This window comes from Gobius niger (assembly GCF_951799975.1).
Source record: "Gobius niger genome assembly, chromosome: 1".
NCBI lineage: Eukaryota > Metazoa > Chordata > Actinopteri > Gobiiformes > Gobiidae > Gobius > Gobius niger.
Genome location: NC_136852.1, coordinates 13,796,215 through 13,816,177, shown reverse-complemented (window position 1 = coordinate 13,816,177; position 19,963 = coordinate 13,796,215). Strand labels below are relative to the sequence as shown.

At 41.1% G+C, this 19,963-nt stretch overlaps 1 protein-coding gene across 1 annotated transcript; it reads right to left on the bottom strand.

The window, feature by feature from the left end:
* Positions 1-579: 579 nt before the first annotated feature.
* On the bottom strand, positions 580-19,411 carry LOC306975959 (HHIP-like protein 1; the record flags this gene model as incomplete). The annotated part of the gene is made up of 14 exons (XM_079573790.1): positions 18,465-19,411; positions 12,758-13,022; positions 11,551-11,830; positions 11,325-11,450; positions 10,518-10,661; positions 9,419-9,531; positions 7,738-7,878; positions 7,257-7,331; positions 5,971-6,097; positions 5,731-5,876; positions 4,922-5,003; positions 4,763-4,845; positions 3,600-3,980; positions 580-1,175 (listed from the first exon to the last, which is right to left on the bottom strand). The coding sequence occupies exons 1-14, from the start codon at positions 18,732-18,734 to the stop codon at positions 580-582; spliced, it is 2,829 nt and encodes a 942-aa protein (XP_079429916.1). The 5' UTR covers positions 18,735-19,411.
* Between the last annotated feature and the right edge of the window lie 552 nt (positions 19,412-19,963).

Genomic DNA, 19,963 nt, shown 5'->3' with positions numbered 1-19,963 from the left:
ACCAAAGATGTTGTTAGCATTTAGCCTCTCCTCCTCTCCTCAGGGTGGCAAGCCGGGTCAGGGATAATTTCTGGAGTGGCAACACATCTTACTATGTCGAATTTTTATAGTGGGGGTACGCAAGTTTTGCTTGATCACAAGGTAAATAGTAGTAGTAGTAGTAATAAAAAAAAAAAAAAATTAAAAAAAATCATCTTGGAAGGCACAGGAGCACCTGGCACCTTATTTAGCTCTAAAGTTGTTATAATTCTTTGTCCTGTCAAAAAGTACTAACAGAGTGAGCCTCTTTATGCACCCAAGTAGCTTCTAGAGCAGATGTGAGACATCACATGACAATGGGATGGCAGCTGGGGTGGCAAGACCTTTACTTGGGGTGCCACCCCTCTAGATCCACCCCTGCCCATAGAGGAGAGGCTAAATGCTAAATGCTAAATGACTGAGTGCACGCGTAAAGACCAGTCAGGTAAGCGTCAACTCTTCTAAGCTCAGGTAAGAACAAATCTCATTATGAAAAAACGGTGGCCTGTTCCTTTAAAAAATTGGAACAGGGCAACCTAAAATCATTTACATCCAATAAGGCTAATAACCACAGATGACCCCAACATCTTCCTTATGTGAGCAGTTATGTACTCCTACTTTGGACCTCTTACACCCGAGCAATGTGTCCTCCGTGCCACTACACTCAACATTGTCCAGAAGGATTTTAACACTGTCCTCAGCCGCTCCTAGAATGGCCCTCTTCATGACAGCCAGCGCACTGCTGTACCCCAGCTGTCTGCACACCACAGTACCGGCCGTCCTGCTGAAGAGGTCGTCACACACCGAGCCCCATTCTCCTCGGATATAAACCTCCACTCTGCCCCGATCCGGCAACCCATCCATACTGACGAGGCGCACAGTACCGGCCCGCAGTTTTTTACCCCTCCTCTGCCCCCTTCGCCTGGGTTTTTTGAAGATTTGGTTGCTCTCTCGAGTGTCGGCAAGCTTCTCCCCGAGTCGCACCTTGTCCCCTTTGGGTGCTGTTTGGGGGCTGTCAGTCGCAGTTCTGGTAGGTTTGTGTAAAGACGGTGTGGGTTTTGGGTCCCAGTATGCCGGCCGCGGGCTGGTCCCGGACAGTGGTGTCGTAGTGAAGAGGGGGCTTTGAACAGTCCTAGGTGAGGCTGTGGTCAACACACCTGAGGGGCACACAGAATCACTCGTAACTTGAACCGCATGCAAGGCAAATATGATGTGCACTAAATAAGAAAATGAATAAAAACATCTAAGTAACATTATAATATACTCAGAGAATTTGCAATTCATTATAGTTACGCCAAAGGTCTTCACAGCCCTTTTTTGTGACCTTCCAAGTGGAATTTAAAATGATGTCCTTTTCAATTTGAGATCCTTTATCTGCAAGTTCTTGTTAGCTTGTGAAACAGCGCCTTTCGACTCCTATCCATGGTGTACTACTCTTGTAATCTTGAGGATGACATGAAGACACAGACACAAAGAGCAATGTCCAAACAAAAGCATTTATTTGAGATTTAAATAAATTTGCTACCTAATTTAAATGATTTAGTGCAACCATTGTACATTTAAAAAAGCACATTTCTCTTTTCTGTGGGCCAGCCATAGAGAAACAGTTAGCAGGAAAGATAAGTGACTGATGGTAACGCCACTGTACCTGAGTTTGACAATTTTGTGCAAATAGCTCGTCCCTTTTGGGTTCAACATTAAACATGATGACATGGCGCAAAAAAAGTCTACAGCTATTAAGTGTACCACAGAGAAAACCATTACATACACAATGGATACTTGATAAATGGTTCTCCTGCCTCCTCCAGACCTTAGATTGGAGTCTGCTGTTCTACGTGAAGTGTAGTGCATTTGTAGAAAGCGCCTCATTGAAATGCGTTAAGTACAATAGCTGCTATGCACTCGTGGCTCTTGTGAGACAGAAAAAGAGCGGCTGTAAATACTGTGAGCTGTGCTTCGTGGCAACGCTAAGGTCTGAAGGGGCCTGTTTTCTCTTTCAAGTTCAAACCTCAAGCCCAAGGCAGAGCAGGTCCAGTTTCACTCATGTGCAATTCTCTAAGCTGCCTCTTACGCATCTCTCTTCGCCCACAACATCCTTTATAAATAACGTGTAGGTAGTCAAGTAACATTGTTTAGTTATTAATTACACACTGATTACAAGGATTTAGAACAATTGAATTATAAAAGAACAAAAGATGACTAAACTTTTAACCTCTTAACCCCCACCTGAAACAGGTACACTTTCAACTGTTTGGCATTTCTCAAATCTAGAAGCTTCTTGAAAAAGGCGTCAATTAAGCAACAAAAATGAGGATGAAAACACAACAAAAAGGTGACAAAAAAAGCGACAAAAAGAGCGACCAAAACTTGACAAAAAACGCAACGAAAACGTCCCAGAAAACTGACAATAATGCAACAAAAATGTACGGAGCCCTGGAAGTGACATCAGACCAAAAAAAATTGTTTTACCACATACTATCTTGGGGGAATGACATATTATGTTGGGGGGAAATATTTTTTGGGAAAAAAAAAAATATATATTTTGATGAAATATAAAAATAGATTTCTTTTACATCACAAATTATCTCAGGGGAATGAGATATTATCACAGGGAATGAGATATTATCACGGGGAATGAGATATTATCACGGGGAATGAGATATTATCATGGGGAATGAGATATTATCACGGGGGAATGAGATATTATCACAGGGAATGAGATATTATCACGGGGGAATGAGATATTATCATGGGGAATGGGATATTATCACGGGGAATGAGATTTTATCACAGGGAATGAGATATTATCACGGGGAATGAGATATTATCACAGGGAATGAGATATTATCACGGGGGAATGAGATATTATCGGGGGGAATGAGATATTATCATGGGGAATGAGACATTATCACAGGGGAATGAGATATTATCACGGGGGAATGAGATATAATCACGGGGGAATGAGATATTATCACGGGGAATGAGATATTATGTTGGGGAATTTTTTTAATTTATTTTTTTAAATAAAAACATTTCATCCCCCAATTTGTTTTGTCTGATGTCCCTTCCAGGGCTTCGTAATACGGTGACAGACGCTTTGCGAAACCAGGACAAAAAGCAATGGGGAAAAAAAGTGTGAAAAAGCAACAAAAATAGACAAAAACACAACAAAAAACTACAAAAACCCAACAAAAACGGTTAAAAAATGTGACAAAAATGCAGCAACAACGCCATCTAAAAGTTACGATCAGTTTTGTAGGCCTCAGCTTTCAAATGAGGCATTACACTCTTGCTCTCCAGTCGCAAAGCTTTTAGATTTGGGTAAAGCCAAACTGGAGAAACTGCACTCAGTTCAGAAATCAAAATCGTCACAAATGTCTAAGAACAACAGTATCTCTGTGATGACGAGGGCATAAAATCCATGCTTCAAATCTACAGTAAATCAATGCATTAGCTGCCCTGCTATATTCATCAATTATCTACGAGCAATTTCACAGCAGATAGAAGCTCTTAACATGTGAACATCAATAAAGAAATGAATGTAATGAAGAGGAGAGTTGTCTCTGGCCTAAAGCTCTCACCTCTGCCCCGTGTGGGACCTGTCCTGTCTGAAGCCTGACTGCTGGTCCTGACAGTGGACATAATGGTGGGCACAGCTGGCGCACCAGTGGGCCGACCCGTGTCTGGGCTGGGGACGGGAGCAGCTTTGGTCGCCTGCGCTGTGGTTGGAGGTAATGTGGTGATGGAAGGTTTTCTGGTCGGTCTCGTGCTCTGAGCTCTGGTCGTTGGCGGGACAGTCGTAAGCTTGGGCTTGGGCTTTCGGGTCGGTGGGGGCGGTTTATAGATGGGGGGTTTGTAGACGGCAGGTTTTCGTGGGGACTGGGGTTTTCTTGTGGTGGTTGTGGTTCGTATGGTGGTGGTGGGAACAGGGGTGGTGGTCGGCTTCTTGTCGATAACAAACTCTGAAAGGAGGAAACCGGAAACAATTTATTTGAATAATGCAATACAAACTCAGAGTAGCTTATTCAATGTATTGTATTTTTAACCTTTTAACCCCCACCTGAACCGAGCACATTTTCTCCAGTTTGGCAAATATTGACAAAACGAGGATGAAAAAGCAACAAAGGATAAAAGAGTGTCAACAAAAGTGCCGGAAAAGCATGAAAAACACTCTAAAAAGTGTCAAAAACGTGTGAAAAAAAAAAAAGCGACAAAAAGCAATGAAAAAAGCAATGAAAATGCAACAAAAAACGTGACAAAAAAGTGACAAAAAATGCGTGAAAAGCAACAAACAAGGACAAAAGGGCAACAAAAAAGACCAAAAAAGAACCAAAAACATGACAAAAAGGCTTAAAAAATGTGACAAAAATGCAGCGAAAATATGACAACATTTCCAATCATGTTTGTAGGTCTAAGCTTTCAAATGAGGCGTTACACTTTTGCTCTACAGCTGAGAAGCTTTTAGTTTTAGGTAAAGCCGAACTGGAGAAAGTGCACTTGGTAATAGCTTTGATAAAGTATACAATTGTGTAATGAGGACGTATGTGTCCAGTAGAGGGCACTGTTCTCTATGTTCGCCACTTTCATTAACAATAGGTTCATTTCAGTGTCACCCATTATGTTTTAAATGATCATGGAGGATTTTGGCGAAACTTAAGAAAGAATTTCCGGTGGGTTACCTAACTCATAAATTATACTTGGCTTCTTTATTAAGAAGCTAAGCCACAACAGTTGTAATTCTCACCTTCTTTAGGATGGAAATGAATGAGTTTTCCTTTGATCTTGACAGGAGAAGGCTTTACACTGCACTTTCCAGGTGGTGCGCGCCTAACATAAAATAATAATAAAATTACATGTTTTGTTTTTTTGGCATCGAACACAGTGCATACGGGTGACTGGTTACCTGGATGGATCCACTATTTTATATATGACCCCGGCTTTGGCTGTAGCACTGGCCGCTCCTGTGGCCAACATGTACAGCTCCCCTGGGAACAGTGACACAGAAACACATTATTTTTTAACATTCAAATTACAGAACAAACAAAAGAAAGACATATTTCAAAGCCAAATCATGTGTTTTCAACTTAAGTGCCTAGTAATCTGTGGTGTCTTCTTTTAATTGAAAGCAACTGTGAACCTAAAATTACCGCTCTTCACTGTTTGAAGTCAGAAAGACTTAAGTGGTTTCATCTGAAGAAAACCAAGCATTTTTGTTAATTTCCAATTCTGTAAGGATCAACAAAAGCGCTGACCGTGTCCTGCAAAGGTAACAATAAAGTAGCAGCAGATGCTTCACCCAGCAGAGATAACTAAGCTGTAATACTGCAGAACACTCACAATCCAAATTATGTATTATTTCTGTAATTGTCCTTTTATATTCTTTTTCAGTGCAATTACAGTTGGATTAAAAGCTGCAGGAGTGACAGACGGGTAAACATGCACTTGGAGAAAGATTACTCACTGTGCATGGGAAAGTTTTATAAGGCTTACAACCAATATAATAGTGCATATAACATTAAAAAATACATGAATGGTTTGATTTAATAAGCCAGGTGCAACTGCTACTCATCAGTTACAAGTCACTGATCTTGTTGTGCCACATATTTAGATTGACAGAATAAATCAGAGCAAAATAATCCTTTTAATAAGTGTAATACTGTATGATGATGATAACTATTATTTCACACTTGCACTGTTTTCAGTCCGCCTTACCTGCCTCATCCTCAGCAAACGAGATGATATATTTGTAGTAGCTGTTTATGAGTTTAGGGAAACGGCACGTCTGGTCTCGCCCCATACAGATCTCATTATACTGCCACTCTCCTGTCTGGGCATCTTCCTTTAAAGACATCAGACGTCTGAAAGCAAAACACATGTTATTATTCATAATCATGCTCAACATAACTTCCAATACTTGCCAAAAGATAAACGTCAAAGGTTTGAGGCACACACCCACTCATAAAGTCTCCAAAAATGTACAGTCCATTGAGGTTTGGCATCTGGCAGCCCCGGTAGATGTACCCTCCTGTTACGGACTTGCCCAGCTTGTGGGGGTACGCAAAGATAGGCAATATGTCATCTGCATAGACAAACTAAAAATCAAACTACAAGCAAAAACAAATACATGTTTTATTCTCCAGTAAATATTACAGAAAAACGTAAGCTTTTAATGTTAAGCACTGAGCTAATTCAAATTTCTTATTGCTCCTATTGTATCTGCTGTCATTGATGGGGAGAGAAAGAGCTATCCGCTTTCACAATGATCATTCTATATGAGTTATATTATGATATATTATGTATAAGTGAGGCTTAAAGGAACAGGCAACCGTTTTTACATACTGAAATATGTTCTTACCTGAGCTTAGACGAGTTGATGCGTACCTCTCTGGTCTTTGTGCGTGCCCTCAGTCACGCAAAAACGACCAAAGATGTTGTTAGAATTTGGCCTCTCCCAGTGTATTCCTATGGCTCCAAATGGGTTGAAGTTAGAAGCGGCCAAGCTCTTCCACGGGCACGCACAAAGACCAGACAGGTACGCATCAACTCGTCTAAGCTCAGGTAAGAACATATCACAGAATGGAAGAACTGTGTGCCCTCAGTCACGCAAAAAGACCAAAGATGTTGTTAGCATTTGGCCTCTCCCAGTGTATTGCAGTAGCTCCAAACGTGTTGAAGTCAGATGCGTATGAACTCGTCTAAGCTCAGGTAAAAACCTATCTCAGTATGGAAAAACGGTGGGTTGTTCCTTTAAAAACAATCTTATGGGTACTCCAGCTCTGGGGTTTTATATTTTATAATTTGAAATAACATCTATGTACGGATAAGACACCGGAGCCAGGGATGGAGCTCCCTCTGTAGGCAGCCGGGGGCATGGCAGTGAAAACAAACAGTTTCTGCAACTTTGAATGCAGAACTGCTTTTGGCTGAGCTCGAGATAAATGTCAAGTAAACTGCTTGGAGGAAGAGGTACTGTATCTATGCAGAGTCGTAATTTTTATATAGTATCACTAATAAGTATCACTCTGTGAAAAGTATCTTGTCACATTCCTTACTAACAAAAAATACTTCTGTTAGAACCAATAAATATAAAAACCAAGATGGCAGCCACAGCCTTCATCTTCCATCCACTGACCCAGGACATAGAGAAAGCTCTGGGGCACACGACTCAGTTCCCCTTTACTGCAGTAATACATTTGAGTTTATGGAAGCTGATCGAAGGGCCCCAGTGATGGACTTACCCAGAGAGGAGTTTTGACAGAGCTTGCGGTCGTAGCAGCTGAAGCCTTCTTTTGCTCTCCAGCCATAGTTCCCTCCTTTAAAAAAGATTGACAGATTCCGATTTCAGATTCCAAAATAACATTTAAGTAAGATTTACGTTCAGAGCTTATAGGACAGCCAAACCTATTAACAAATTCACTAATTCAGCTTTAATAGATTTGTAAATGTAATGAATACTGAAAAAGTAACAAAAAATGTTCCTGTATTGTTCCTTAAAAATAATCCTACTCAAGTGAAGAAAGAAGAAGAAGAAAAAACACTGTAGACTCACATCTGAATCATATTTGGACAGCACAGGGATGAGTAAATTTCTGAGTCATCCAAAAAGTAGATGCCATATTACTGTATTCTGACATGTATTGCATTGAAGGTCACTACTGTCCACGTCAGTCCGAACGCACTGAAATCACAGAAATGAGCAGCGTCTGCTCAGTGTCTTACCTTTCACGATGATGTCCACCTCCTCGTATTTGTTCTGCCCCACGTCTCCACAGAACATCCTGCCCCGCCCGCTGCCTGTCAACGGGTCACCACGGTCGATGGAGCAACGCCACATGTTACGAACACCGTACGCATAGATCTCTGCAACGACAACACACAGGATTACACCTCTATTAGCGCCATAGATCTACATTGTAAACGCAGCACGAGTGAAAGAAAAACAGACCCCGTGCACTGTTGCGCGTCTAAATATAGTGCATTTTCCTCCAGTGCAAATGAGGAAGTCAGAGGCAGCACAGTGTTCCCCCAATTTATATGGTTTGATGAGAGAGTAATTCATGTAGTGCAGCTATGAACATTCTCATGTGCAAACTTGGTTTCATTTTCATTTCCGAACATTTCTCCACATTTGTTAAAGTTTGGGAATACAGCATATTATAAGTTAAAGGCCCTATACTCAACAGTGGCGTAGATGGTAAATGGTAAATGGTCTCAACTTATATAGCGCTTTTCCACCTACATTAGGCACTCAAGGCGCTTTACAGCAAGGATCCACTCACCCATTCATACTCTCATTCACACACCAGTGTACGCAGACACTGGTAGAGCGAGTCCTAGAAAGAGAGCGAGATGGTAGAGCGAGTCCTCTCCTGATCAGAAGGTCAGGGGTTCGATCCGAGACACTTCACCCTCCTTGTCTCCAGTGTCTGTGTACACTGGTGTATGAATGAGAGAGTGAATGGGTGGCTGGTTCCTTACTGTAAAGCGCTTTGGGTCTGATAAAGGTAGAAAAGCGCTATATAAGTTGAGTCCATTTATCAATTACCATTTACCATTTAAAGGCCCCACTTGATTTTGTTGTTCTCAACAATGAAAGAGAGAGCGAAAACTTAAACTGTTAAACGTAGCACTGGTTCAAACTCATTCAATACATTTTCAACACATTTTCTAACTTCCCAATCCTTTACAGGAATGAGTTTATATAATTTCACAACTCTCATGGTCACTGTCACTGTTAAAGGAACAGGCCACCGTTTTTACATACTGAGATATGTTTTTACAGATAGATATGTTCACACACAAATACCAGACAGGTACGTATCGACTCGTCTAAGCTCAGGTAAGAACACATCTCAGTAAGGAAAAACGGTGGCCTGTTCCTTTAAGGTTAAGCTATAACTTTATTGTCCCCGTAGGGAAATTTGTCCTCTGCATTTGACCCATCCTTCAATGCCGCTGGGGCAACTCGTAAGGATGTGGAGCCAGGCAGATGGTCAGTATCTGGAGGATTTCGTCTATTGTACATGTTTTTAGTGATAGGGGAAACTGGTGTACCGGGAGAAAACTTACGCAGACATGGGAACAACATGCAAACTCCACCCAGGTGTGAATCGAGCCTTCTTGCTGGCTATATACTTTATAATTGCATGTCACCGCATATCCAATATAAAGAGGACATAAAATAATATATTAAATGTATTACCATAGCCGCTAAAAATCTTGCATGCATCCTTGACGAGCTTCACTGTTTTTTATTTGCACTACCTTCTTTTCCTTCCTTTGTTCCTCCAAAAGCTTTGTTGCATTTTCACATACATGTATATCTTTTTTCTGCTTGATTATTGAGTTTTCAGCTATAGACACAGAACTTTCTATGTGAGCAGTGGGCAGTCAGCGATACCTGGCTTTGAGTCCTTCTCGCGCACAAAAGGGTTGTCAGACGGGATGCTGTAGGGAGCGCCATCATCATTATCGTCCACATCAATCCTCAGCACTTTCCCAAGAAGAGTGGACCTTCATAACATACAGAAACAGTATTTAGGTATTTTCTTCCAGGTGCAGTCTGTAGCAGGGCGCAGCTGCCCACGACGTGTAGAGTCAATATTAGGCTTGGCTGGGTGTATCCCTCGCCTTTCCCAGAACGGCTACTGCAGCACGTCAACAACGCCAGAAATATACAAGTGTCAGAGTCTGGGGAGGACTAAATACGATCTATTACAGGAACGTAATTGCAACTGATTTAACAAGATAAAAATATACAGCAGTATGACAGCATTAACTGAAATAGTCGACGGGGCATTTTTATCCAGGGTTCAGGAAGTTGGCTATTATGTCTCTTTTTATGTTATTATGTTGAATTCTGAATGGTTTATGTTCAAAAATATATTCTTTAAAGACATCTATTTATTTACGTGTACCATGAAATAGGTTGTATTGTGTCTGAATACAGGGAAATTATGGATTTTCTTTTCTTAATCACTTCGAAAGCATTTAAATTTATAGTTTTAATGTATTATTGTAGGGCAGTCCATGTAGAATTTTTACTAATTGAAATTATCTTTTTAAAATTTGAGTATAAAACTGCTACATCATAAAATACTGTAATTTAACCTCTTAACCCCCACCTTAACCGAGCATATTTTCTCCAGTTTGGCTTTACCCAAATCTAAAAGCTTCTTTAAAAAAAAGTCAAAACAGCAACAGAAATGAGACGAAAGCAAGAATGAAAATGCAACAAAAACATCACAAATAAGCAACAAAACAGTGACAAAAAGCAATGAAAATGTGGCAAAAATATGATGAGTTTAGATGAGTTTTGTAGGTCGTAGCTTTCAAATGAGGTGTAACACTGGCATAGGCTGTAACCTTTTAGATTTGGGTAAAGCTGAACTAGAGAAAACACACTTGGTTAAAGCGGGGGTGAAGAGGTTAAAAAGGCCTGATCAGATTTGTTTCCTGAACCCGCTGTACAGTATATTGATAAAAGCTGTGCATCTTACTTGTTTTGTGAATTGCCAAACTTTCCAAAGGGGTCCCCGGCTCGCCCCCCATCACCGATGAAAATGTACAGGTATCCATCATGGCCGAACAGAAGCTGGCCGCCATTGTGGTTGGACGCTGGTTCCACCACCTCAAGAATGGTCCTACAAAACAGCAGACTGGTCTTTGAAGAAGTGGTGATGTTAAGCACACATCAGTGCATTCATCGTTTTGCAGCAACAATAGCTCCACAAAATTTCAACAGTATCAATTGTCTTGACCTAAGATACAAGACTGCATCTTGACATAGAAGGGGGCGTGGCTTCGCGAGGGGGAAAATAGAATCTGTAGAGAAACACAATTTTCCACTCCTTTTAACCATTTTCTGGTGAACTATGAACTTATTTATCACACATAAATAAAGTTAAGTGTAAATCGGGTCCATATGGATATTTTCTCACAGCAGATTGTTCAGTAGAAGTGAAAACACGGCAGTTGTAGCTTGCGCTAGCTAGCCGTTAGCATTAGCACGATGCTAGCATGTAGCATTCTGTTAGCATTCTCCGTTATTTATGTATTTATGGGCTGTTGAACCACTTTGCTCCTCCCCATGTCATTGTATGTTTATTTAGTAGAAAACCATGTTCATAATTCAGCATTTGTTAAAGTAGTTTTTGAATAATTAGAGATTTAGATTTTTTTTTTTTTTTTTGATTTTTCTCCAAATTGTTTTCCTCTTAACTGTTTTCAAACATGACCATATATGGGCGATTCCGGAGATGTCGTCTGTATCTATCTGACAATTACCCGACAACAAAAAACCTCACCTTTCAGACGTGTGGTCGAGCTGGTTGTCGTCGTGAGCTGAGAGCGTGAACTCACTGATTCTGATTTTCTCCTGCTTCTTCACAGACACAGAGTAGTAGACGTAGGCTTTCTTCACTGTGCTGAATCTACAATAGCACAAATAGGAGTTTTTTTTTATTTTATTCATGTTTTACTTTTCTATGTGAATAACTAAGTGGATGACACCCATGTGCGTTTTGTATTAACCTTGGGTGCAGGGCGATGCAGAGGAAGCCCCTCTCGTCCCCGGCCCAGGGTGAGGTGAGCACAGCCTCGGTCAGGTTGAGGAAAGGCCGGTCGATCCTGGAGCCGTTGGACAGATAGACCCACACGTAGCCCAGCTGCTCGGCCACAAAGAAGCGATGAGAGCCGTCATCAGCGTGGATCATGGCCACAGGGTTTCGCAGGCCGTTGGCGACCTCCTCCAAGCACAGCTCCAGGCAGCCCTCAGGGTCCGCCCGCACCGACCCCAGGTTAGCATTTAGCTCTGGGGGGAAATGAAAAAAAAGTCTGACTCTGACTATTTTACCATTACATCTTTATAAAGCAGAGGGTGCTAGAACATTTCACCATAGCAACCTGAAATAAACATGATAAAAGAAAAAGCGTGTAGACATTAGCAATGGAGCTCAACAGTCCCGATCACCTTGAAACCCACTCTGGCGCAGGCGGCAGTTGAGGGGTTAAATCTGCTTCTATATAAAAATAATAATGATAATAGCATACACTTGTATTGCGCATTATGGCCTGTATTACCAAGTTTCTAGACTGACGGACACGAGGCTACCATTCTATGCCATCCGACCACCACCAACCACCAACGGTCTCTCATCCAAGTACCGACCAGGCCCTTCCCTGCTTAGCTTCCGAGGTCTGATGGGATCGGGCAGAGCAAAGGCAGTTTACCTCAGCTTTGTGGGTTGGAGGCCTGCTCTGAAAGTTTGCTAAATGTCTCTCCCACATTTCACAATGAGCTGTCTTGTATAAGAAAACCTACAGGCTTAACATCCTTTAAAACTAGGGAGTTGAGCATTCTGGATTCCATAAGTGAATTTATTTCATTAATTTGTCACTGACATGTCACTGACACTGACTTGTCCCTTGTTGTTTATTTATGCATTTATTTGGTCCGGACAGTGCATGTTAATGGACTCATGTCTGTAAACACGCCACGCTGATCCCATCATGGGCTAATATCCATTCGTTGTCCCACACTCGCACTCTCAAACACACTCTCACTCATCCTGGCCTATTGTACATGTTATTCATGGTAGGGGAAAGTACCCAGAGGAAACCTATGCAGACACGGGAAGAACATGCATATATGAAAAAAACACAATAGCTACAGGAATCCACTTAGTATTACGTTCAACCATGTCTCATTTGACCAAACACAGGGCTCAACATGCAGTACCTTCATTGCTCAGGACGTTGGGGTAGCAGTACTGTGTGTCTTTGAGTTCCAGGAAGTCACAGAAGAGTTTGCTGTCCTCCTCTAGGGCAGCTGTCATGTTGTAAATGTGCTGTGCGTTCCCCTGGTCTTCCAGTAGCAGGCTCAGGGTGTAGCGGCACTGATGCCAGTAATCCAAGCAGTAGTTCCTACACAGGCCGGGCAGCAGCCGCATCGGAGTGTTGGCGTCCTCTGCATCGTACAGGTGTGCTGCATACGGGGAGCACTCCTGCATAGACGGAAAGCACTTTTTATTGAGGGATAGATGTAAACCAATGTAAACCAATAGGGCTGTATATCATAACAGCAATATATCGTTACGGATTGCGTGACATCCGCGTATCGTATTGAGGCGCAAATATCCGCAAATATGCTTGTCTAACCATAGTCTTGATTCAGAACGCAGAACTGTAACTACTGCAACTAGAAATGCAATGGCTGCGCCGTTGCGATTGACTGCGGAATTGCGGGAAGCGAATGCAGAAATTGCATTAACTCTTCAAATTGCATAAATTGCTTAATTTGCATAATCTAATTTGCATAAACTGGTAAATGCATAAAATGTCATGTTGCATAAACTGTATAAACTGCATAAAGTGGTAAAATGCATGAATGGGTTAATTTGCATAAATTATGTAAATTGCATAAACTCTTTAAAATTCATAAATCCTAAATGGCATAAACTCTTAAGTTGCATAAACGCTTTAAAATGCATTAACTGGTTAAATCCCATAAAGTGGTTAATTTGCATAAATTGTTAATATTATATTGCTTTTATATTCCATAAACTGGTCAAACTGTTGAAATGGCCTCAGTGCTTGATTGGCAGAAGCTGCACAAATGGCTGAAAGGCCTGGAGTCTCCCCATTGGCTGGATTCCCCCATACACACCAATGCAAAAATTTCAAACTCTCATATAAAAAAACTGGAAAACTGCAGAAGGACAATTTTTTCTCAAAACCCACAAGTTGCATAATCTGAACATGCACAAAGTGCAGAAATTGCATAAAATGCAGAAAAAAGTGGAGAAAAGCATGGATTTGCGGCAGCCTCATTATAAGTCAATGGGAAAAATCTCCGACATTTTGGCCGATTGCGGAAAAACCATAAGTTGCAGAAGTCCCAAAAGTAATAGCACCCTTCTCCTCAACATGCGGAGCGTTTTGATGCATAACTTGCATAAATTGCACAAAGCATGAAGGTGCTGAAAGCTCTAGAAAATCGGGAAAAAGATGGAAGAGGAATAATAATAAAGAACATGAAAACCAATAATTGACTGCGGAAGAATTCCGCAGTCAATCAATAAAAGGCTTAAATTGCATACTGAGCTCATTCAGCATAATACAGTCCTCAATTATAAGATCTTTTTTTCTTAAAATTCGTAATTTATCTTGTTTTATGGGCACTCCATCACAATACACTTATGTATCATATCATGGACTCTGTATCGTGATGCGTATCGTATCGTGAAGATCAAGATACCCAACCCGATCAACCAGTGTTTCTAAAACAATTCAAAACTCAAAATCTAAAGTTATGAGTGTGTAGCTACTAGCTAGGGCTGTCACGATAAATACTATATCGACTTATCGTTCAATAACTGACAATTAAACCATCCATTTTGGGGCTTATTATTTATTATTCGATTTACATTATTTATCAATTTCTCAAATGTAATACTTAATTTATATACCCAAAGTAGGTTGTGTCTAATTTTATTTCATTATTATTGTGGGATATTTTAAGTGTACTTTTTGAACAGAGCGCAACTGTCCTTTTTAAGCTTTAGCAGTCGTTTCTGTGGCAAAATAAGGCCTTCAATAATATCGTTTATCGTAATAATTCCCTGCCTAAATATATCAAACTTTAGATTAACAATTACGGACAGGAGGACCTTCACACGAGACCTGTCAGGATCACGTATGTCTAAGACTTGATAAATCTGAAAATGACCCCCAGCCAAATTTAAAAAAAAATATTTTTCTATGTTGCTCATACAAGCTCAGTCCACCTTACCGTGTCAGTGCTGTATAGATTTAGCGACCCTATGGTATAAACTGGGATCTCTGGACGGTTAGTCAGTTATTAAGTCTTGACCGCACTGTCCACACCCAGAAGGCCCAGAGAAAGTATCCCAGGACACAGTTCATCACGTGGACAGGACAGCTTTCAAACCCTGACACCACAGCCTTTACTTGTCTTTACGTAGGAGGTGACCATGTTATTACATGAGTTGGAACTGGGTGAACTAACCAGACCTGACAGGAAACGTTTTAATTTCAAACTTTAATTTGTGCATAAAGTTTAGAAAATAAACATCTATTTCCATTGCGGTGAAATGGGGCTAAATTGAATGGTAAAAACATGCAGCTCTACTTGGCTTTTTCCAATTCATTATTAAGAGAAATGTGGAGGTTTTTTGGCCTTCACGGTGACTGTGATAACTATTCTGAGTTATCTGTTGACCATGCCTCCATAATGATAAGAAACATTTTATTTAAGGCATCTGAATGTAAAACAACCCTGCAGTATTTGTAGGTTGGAATAAGTTTCTCACCTTTTCAGTGCATTGATCAATATTATAGGTATAGGGAATTGCTTTTCTGTCTCGTATTATTTTAAAATGTGAGAAAGAGTTGCACAAAAATCGATGCATCTTTTATTGTTTTTGCTTAGTCTTTAATTTGGAGTGCGGTGACCTCAGACAACCCAGGCCGCTGGATTACCTTGAGCGCCCAGAAAGCACAAACAATGCATAAAAGGGGAGAGTGAGTGCACTCCGTGAAAGGATCTTTGTTAAAATGAAAGTCTACTGGACAGACTTCAGAGAGTCTGCAAAACAGCTTTAGCTTTATGGGGCAAAACAATGCTGGGTTCGTCTCAAGCCATCGACGAGGTAGTTTTCCAGCAGACTCCAGATGGGTACTGTAATCGTACTGTACATTCTGATTCGTCTTCTTTTGATCTTGTAAAGGGGGGTCTGACGTCGGATTTCTGAAGTTAAGCATGGTTGGGCCTGGTTAGTACCAAGACGGTAGGCCATGTGGAATTGTAGCTTGAGTGAGATATGCCAGTCTCATACCATCTTTCCCGCCGTCCTCCCATATTAGCATTATCACGTGCATATCTAGTATTATAAGGAGAAACAAAAACAATCCTCTGTCTCTCAAACCTGAGTTGTTGTGAGCGAGGTGAGCGTAACTGTCACTGTTTTGTCTGGGAAACTAGTGGATTGAACCGTCTTGGAGCTTGGTTGGATGGAATCTTGAAGAAGAAGCTAACAGGCTAACGGGTAAAGCTAACTCCGGGCTAGCGCTACTTAAACAGTATTTACAGCCAAGTTTGAGTGGAAAAAAAAATCTCCTTTGTGTAATTGGATGTACAATATCCCTCCCTCCCTTTGTCTTTTCTGTCAGCCTTGTATTTACTCTCACGGACAAATAATGAGTAAAAAAAAATGCAACATGCTATGACACCTGCAGTGGTGCTTATGGCCTCTAGGGGGTGAGTTACTTGGTACTGCTTTAAAATATGAATGAATACTTGGAATTATGTAGGAAGCAAAAAAGGGGGACAAAATACACAAAACATTTTTTATATGACATTCTTTAAAAGTGAGACCCTTTACTCTAGGTCGTCAACTCAACAGTCTGTGCAGTGAAAACTATTTCTAGGTACTACATCATGAAGCCCTTTGAGAAGATGTCAAAAGTGTGCAAACCAGTAATCAAAGCAAAAGGTGGCTATTTGGAAGAATTTATTTCAACTTTTTATATGTGTTCATTCATAAATGAAAGCCTTCAGCAAGAATCTACAGTGTAAATAGTCTTGAAATAAAAGGAAAACCAACACATAAAAAAGCATTTCTAAACTTTCGAAGGATACTGTACGTGGTTTAACCAACACCGGTTATGAGATAACCGAATAATTATGCCCTGTGAAACACTTTGACTTGTGTCTGTGCGAAAGCTCGATACACATGAAATTATCTTCTTTTAGGATTTTATTTATATGGGGATTGTCTCCTGTACATTATTACAATGTGAAAAGTCCTCAGAGTCTCCAGGTTAATCAGTCACAGCTGTTTTAAGCAATGCTCGGCTGACTCAGATCTTCGGGCCATAACACTCATGCACGTCTTGTCATTGTCCATATGGATCTGTTTTGGATTAGAGGGGATTCATGGTAAGCACATGCCTAATAACGTTAAACCATACCCAGAATGCTGACGGATTCAGAGAAAATGGGATGAATTATTGCTTCTTCAAAGTGGTTGCTTAATGTCACTGGAAACAATGTTTTGGATGAGCTTGAGCCTCACATAAGGATCCAGTTTCCCATTTAGACACCAATGATCTTTTGGCAAGTGTAAAATATTTAATTAACAGTCTTCAATTGAAGAGATTGGTGCCATTGGAAAAGCTCAATGTAAGCTCACAAATTTCTCTGTACTGTACATAGCAGTGTTTTTCATCACCGTCAAAATTCAAAATTGAGATATCTGCTTTTGCAAATGAACTCTTCAATTTTTAAAATGCACCTGACGAGTTGACTCGGGTTTCTTATGTAATAAATGAAGTGTGTCAGTGCTCCTCTGTGGCAGGAGCTGAATATATCCTGTCTCTCGGCTCAGGAGGAAATGGTTGTTTGTTTGCTCAGTTAAGCTTCTGGATGAAGAAAATCTCCCTCTCCAGCCTCCTTCCATCTTTTCTCCTGTCTCTCTGTCTAAAGTGATAAGAGGCTGTGCCAGGAAGCTCCTGCGGGGCATGGGGAACAGAGGGGCTCAGTCTGAGGAGTTTACCCATGATAAGTGGCCTGCAGCGGGGGAACCTGACCACCTCCTGGGCCCCTTTAACTCCTGCCATCACACTGTGAGCCGCATGAGAAGGGTGGAAACTAAATACGTCTGAGCAGGCTAATGTCATTTATACTGTACCAGGCTGCACAGATTCTTACTTTTTCACAAAAAGTGTTCTTCCAATAATACCACCAGTAAAGATTGATGTAGAACTTGTAACTATGCAGCAAAAACAGCTAAGACGGTCAGTTCCTCCCACAGATTCTGAATTTTCTGCTGCTTCTTGTGTAAACAACACAAACCATCCTCAGTCCTACGTGCACTGCCGTAAACTCTTTACACTGCCCTGAAAAGAGAAAAGACTTCAGTCTGTAATTACAGTGTTAGAAACCTACACTTTAAGGTCAAAGGATTTGTCAGCTCCTTTTTATAGAGCATGATGCAACCTTTAAGAGGGGATCTCGATGATATATTCCTTCATTATACGTAGATCAGTCAATGGTTATTTTATTTTAACAGCATGCTTCTCAGATCCAACCTGCAGCTTTTCATTGGAAGTGGGTACATTACCAATGAAAAGTCAGCATGCAATTATGTCGGCTACACGTGCCACACAGATGCAGCACAAATGACTTTGCAAATGAAACCATTATCAAGCCTGCTTATAGAATAGAACAATATTGCTTCTTAAAGATAAAGTAAGCACACAAATAAAGCTGACATCTGAAACCTAAATCTCCCATCTCCTGTTAGCTTTATTCATTGAAAGAGAAATGAAAAAATCAAAAACAATGCAATTAAATTACCTTCCCATCACCTCCAAATCTTAATGTGTTCACTACTGTTTATTTATGAACATCTATGGTCTCCTACCTGACAGAGGATGCTGCGTATGTACTTCCCGCAGGTGGTAAAGCCTGAATGGTCGAAGCTGGACATGATGTTGTAGAACTTGCTTGAGATGGCCTCATCTTCCTCCAGGTCACAGCATCCAAACTTGGAGTACTCTTTGCAGAAGCCTAGCGGCTGCCGGGGCCCAAACGGGGGCTTGTAATCCAAGCACTGAGGGTGACAGCTTCCCTTCCAAGCTTGGACCAGCAACAGTACAACAGGCAGGAGCGCATTATAGACCTCAAAGCTCATGACTGAAGGGCTGAAGAGTTCTCAGATCAGTGAAAATTCACTTTGTCAATAAAAGCATTACAAGAATCCCATTGCATTTTATACAATGCTTTCATGCACAAGTGTGACACAGGAAGTTAGCTCTGATGACAAGATGATGCCCCCATTTGGTGCCTGTATTCTCTGCTTTAATGGCCTTGTGACTGACCCAGCATCACACCAGCCCGTGAGTTGGCAGTAGACTCCAAAAAGCTCCTCACCAACCCCTCACATCACAGGAGAGCTATGTGTCAACAAAAGTCATGTGATCTTAGTCCAATGAGGATAGTGCTGTCCAGCTTCAGAGTCAAAAGAGAAAAATGCAAGGTCTTCAAAAAACATTCAAGAATCCTACAAATCTGTTACATCATAAAAAACACTGGACTTGGAGATCTTAGTGTTTACTCCCAGCTTCAATGGAACATGTGCTTTCTTGTAGCGGAAGCCAGCACAGAAAAGTAGAGAGCTTTCATTGAGACGGAGCCACGCTGCAGGCTGCCTTTAGATCCCTCCTACCGCCGTGTGTAGCCTTCCTCCCTCGATCCTCCTCCTCATTTACTCTTCCATGTGCCTACAAAGAAGCAGGCATTCCTTTCCATGCGGTCTGCATTACCCTGAAGTAGCAACTTTCCAGCCGCTAGCCTCCCCTCTCTGTGTCCTGCCTCTCTTTCTCGCGCAGCTTTCTCAGACCTCCTCCTCCTCCATGTCTGCAGTGCTTCAGACACTGGCACACTCTAATGTGAGCGGGTGTGTGGTCAGATGAATCGAGACGTGTGCTGGAGGCAGACACCAATGGATTCCCCAAACAAGTCCGCATGGCCGGGTAAACATCACCAATGGCTAATGTTTACGGTGTAAATGCTATAGTAGAATATAGATGGAATAGATGGAATAACATCTCTGAAAGTTTTGCAGACCTAATGTCAAATTAATCAACAATTTACTGTGTTGAACTAAAACGTTGGAAACCTTGGTTGAGACAACTCAAAAATAGTTCACTGTAAGTTGACTCAACTTTTTACAGTGTTATGGTAAATCATCAAACATTCAAGGACACAACTTCCGGGGGGGTGTTGACAAGGCCACGATGATCCCGTCAAGTGTAATTATTATTATTATTTTTAAATCTTTTCCACAGATGAAAAAACTATAATATGCAGTGTTGAGCAAGTTACTTTAAAATGGCAATATATATTCTATATGACTAGTTA